The sequence below is a fragment of the Penaeus monodon genome, chromosome 21 (genome assembly GCF_015228065.2).
Source record: "Penaeus monodon isolate SGIC_2016 chromosome 21, NSTDA_Pmon_1, whole genome shotgun sequence".
NCBI classification, from domain to species: Eukaryota; Metazoa; Arthropoda; class Malacostraca; order Decapoda; family Penaeidae; genus Penaeus; species Penaeus monodon.
In genome coordinates, this window is record NC_051406.1 from 45733680 (window position 1) to 45735896 (window position 2217).

The following is a 2217-nucleotide window of genomic DNA, read 5'->3' on the forward strand; positions in this document are numbered from 1 at the left end:
AGAGATGCAACATCCGCCTGCATTCCGCGACTGAAAGTCCTGCGAGCAGCAAATGAGGTCCTTATTGAGCCAACTCCTGAGCGTCCGGCGTGGCCCGACGGCAGGGTCAGAGGCCGCAGGATCATGTTCTACATCGGCGTCGATGTTCCCAAACGCTAATTCAGAATTAGTCGCTAAGAATAAAGATTTTGTAACATATCTGTGGCAAAAAGACTTATGAATGGAATTGGCTATTGTACCTTAAGAGCTGTTCCTAAAGAACAGCAGGATCATCATATAATTCACTTTAATGAAACCAAGTGAAATTCCTACAATTAGCTGAGGGTGAGACCACTTCAAACAAGTTTTGCATGACCTGCAATCAAGGCTACTTTCGATTTGAAAGCTGTTAACTCACGCCTTTTTGTACCACTCCAGTTCGAGCGGTTATGGCTGATTCAGGCGGGAAAGATTGTGATTCAGACGGACCCTGCACGTTGGCGATTAGGCAGAGAGGCTCTCCCGGCGTTCCCGATCCTTCTCTCCGTTTGTCCTGTTTCGCTTTCCCTCATAACCTCCTCATTTACTCATAACAAAAGTCTCCTCCGCCACTCGCGCTTTCCTCAGACTGCTTTATTTGTTACGAGAAAGAATGGGATTGGCCGTGAGAGGAACGCGTAAGACACATCAGCTTATCCGCTTCCACCATAAAGGGACCTTTACTGTTTCCTTGAGGCTATTCAAGGCATTATGATTAGCGTCAAGGTGTAAGATCTAGAAGCCCCACGAGATGACTGGCTAACGGCAAAAGGAACTTGCGACAATAGATAATTCCCACATGTCATGCACCCGGAAAAGAAAATATTGCGTGTATTTGAGTGACAACGAAGCGCGGATCTTATGTACAAAAATCCATGGTGTTGGAAAAAACTATAGGTAGCAATTTTACTTCCGTATTTGTTCAGTTCAATAGGTGGACATGTTTAGATTACCGTGTTTTCCTTTTCTTTTGCTATTCATATTATTATTCTAACACTCAGTTTCACGACTAACTGTATGTCCTTCCCACTCGCGAAGCCCTCCGTGCAAGGGCCAAAGGAAGACCGGAAGACTCACCGCTGGCTTCGGAGATTCATGGTGGGTCTATGGTCCGTGTCCTTCCCTCCTTCTCTAATGTCAGGTCGAGGCGCGGCGCTCCCAGGTGTCTCTTCGGACTAGGCGTGACCACGTCGCTTCCTGCTCGACGTCACCATTAACACTGCTCCTGTTCCGGCCTTGCTGTGGCGGACATTTCAAGTATTTGCTTCACAGGTTGGTTGAGCTTAGAAAAACCTATCGCTTCTGATGTAAACAGTTTTTCCGTTATTTCACAAATCCTTTGTCCTTTAACAATAATGACTAATCTACATTTTCACTTTTTCCTTCTCTGGAAAAGATCTGAGCAAACTTCTGAGACTAAGAGAGCGTTGCCATGACTCTGTTCCCTCCACTCCGCACGGCGCCGACTCCCACAGGTGACTGTGGGCTGCCTCGCCGCTGCCCCTCACCTGCCGTCACCCCTCGCCAGGTCGTGCGCGCTTGCTATTGTCTGCACTGTTGATTTATCCATGTCAGCTTTTCTTTCATTTATGTAAAAAATGTTTTGAAACGTTAAAAATGTTAATTCAAGGATCTACTTAACAAAGAAAGCTAAAAAATGAATTGAAGACCTAGGTACATTTTAATCTAAAGGCATTTAGACCAATCTGGACGTGTTAATAATCGACCTTTAAGGTTATGGTATGACTTTAGACATGCCTCGAGTCGTTTATGGTACGCCAAAGAAAGCCTCCGCCAAAAACGGTTTGTTTGGGTCGCAGCGCCGTCCGCTAACGGGACCTAAGTAACCAACTAGTCTTTTATCGGGAAGCGTATGCTTCTCAGATGACATCGGATTTCTCAGAAGCGAGTCTCCGTGAACTTAGGACTTTTTAGCTTCCTAAATCCTTAGGGATGTAGGCCAGACGTTGCTTTTTATTTGCCTGTGCAGAATCATGCCGCGCCAAAGTGAAACTCCGCTGCGTAAATATGAACATAGCACTTGACCCCTTTAGCTGACCGGCCCGGGCTGTCCAACGCGGCAGTGGCGACATCAGCTATGCAGGAGAGCTTCCAGGTCATTCGAGTTGATGAGCTTTCCTTTGCCGTATTCATATTTTTCATCTGTCCTCTGCCCCCCCCCCCTCCCTCCCTCTTTCG

The 2217-nt window shown here is 46.7% G+C and overlaps 1 protein-coding gene across 1 annotated transcript in view; it reads right to left on the reverse strand.

The window, feature by feature from the left end:
- The window catches only part of LOC119586537 (heparan sulfate 2-O-sulfotransferase pipe-like), a 21761-nt gene extending 20205 nt beyond the window's left edge, over positions 1–1556 (reverse strand). The window contains exon 1 of the mRNA XM_037935293.1: positions 1096–1556. Within this exon, the coding sequence (XP_037791221.1) occupies positions 1096–1115 (20 nt within the window). The 5' untranslated portion in view covers positions 1116–1556. The remainder of the gene's footprint in view (positions 1–1095) is intronic.
- Between the last annotated feature and the right edge of the window lie 661 nt (positions 1557–2217).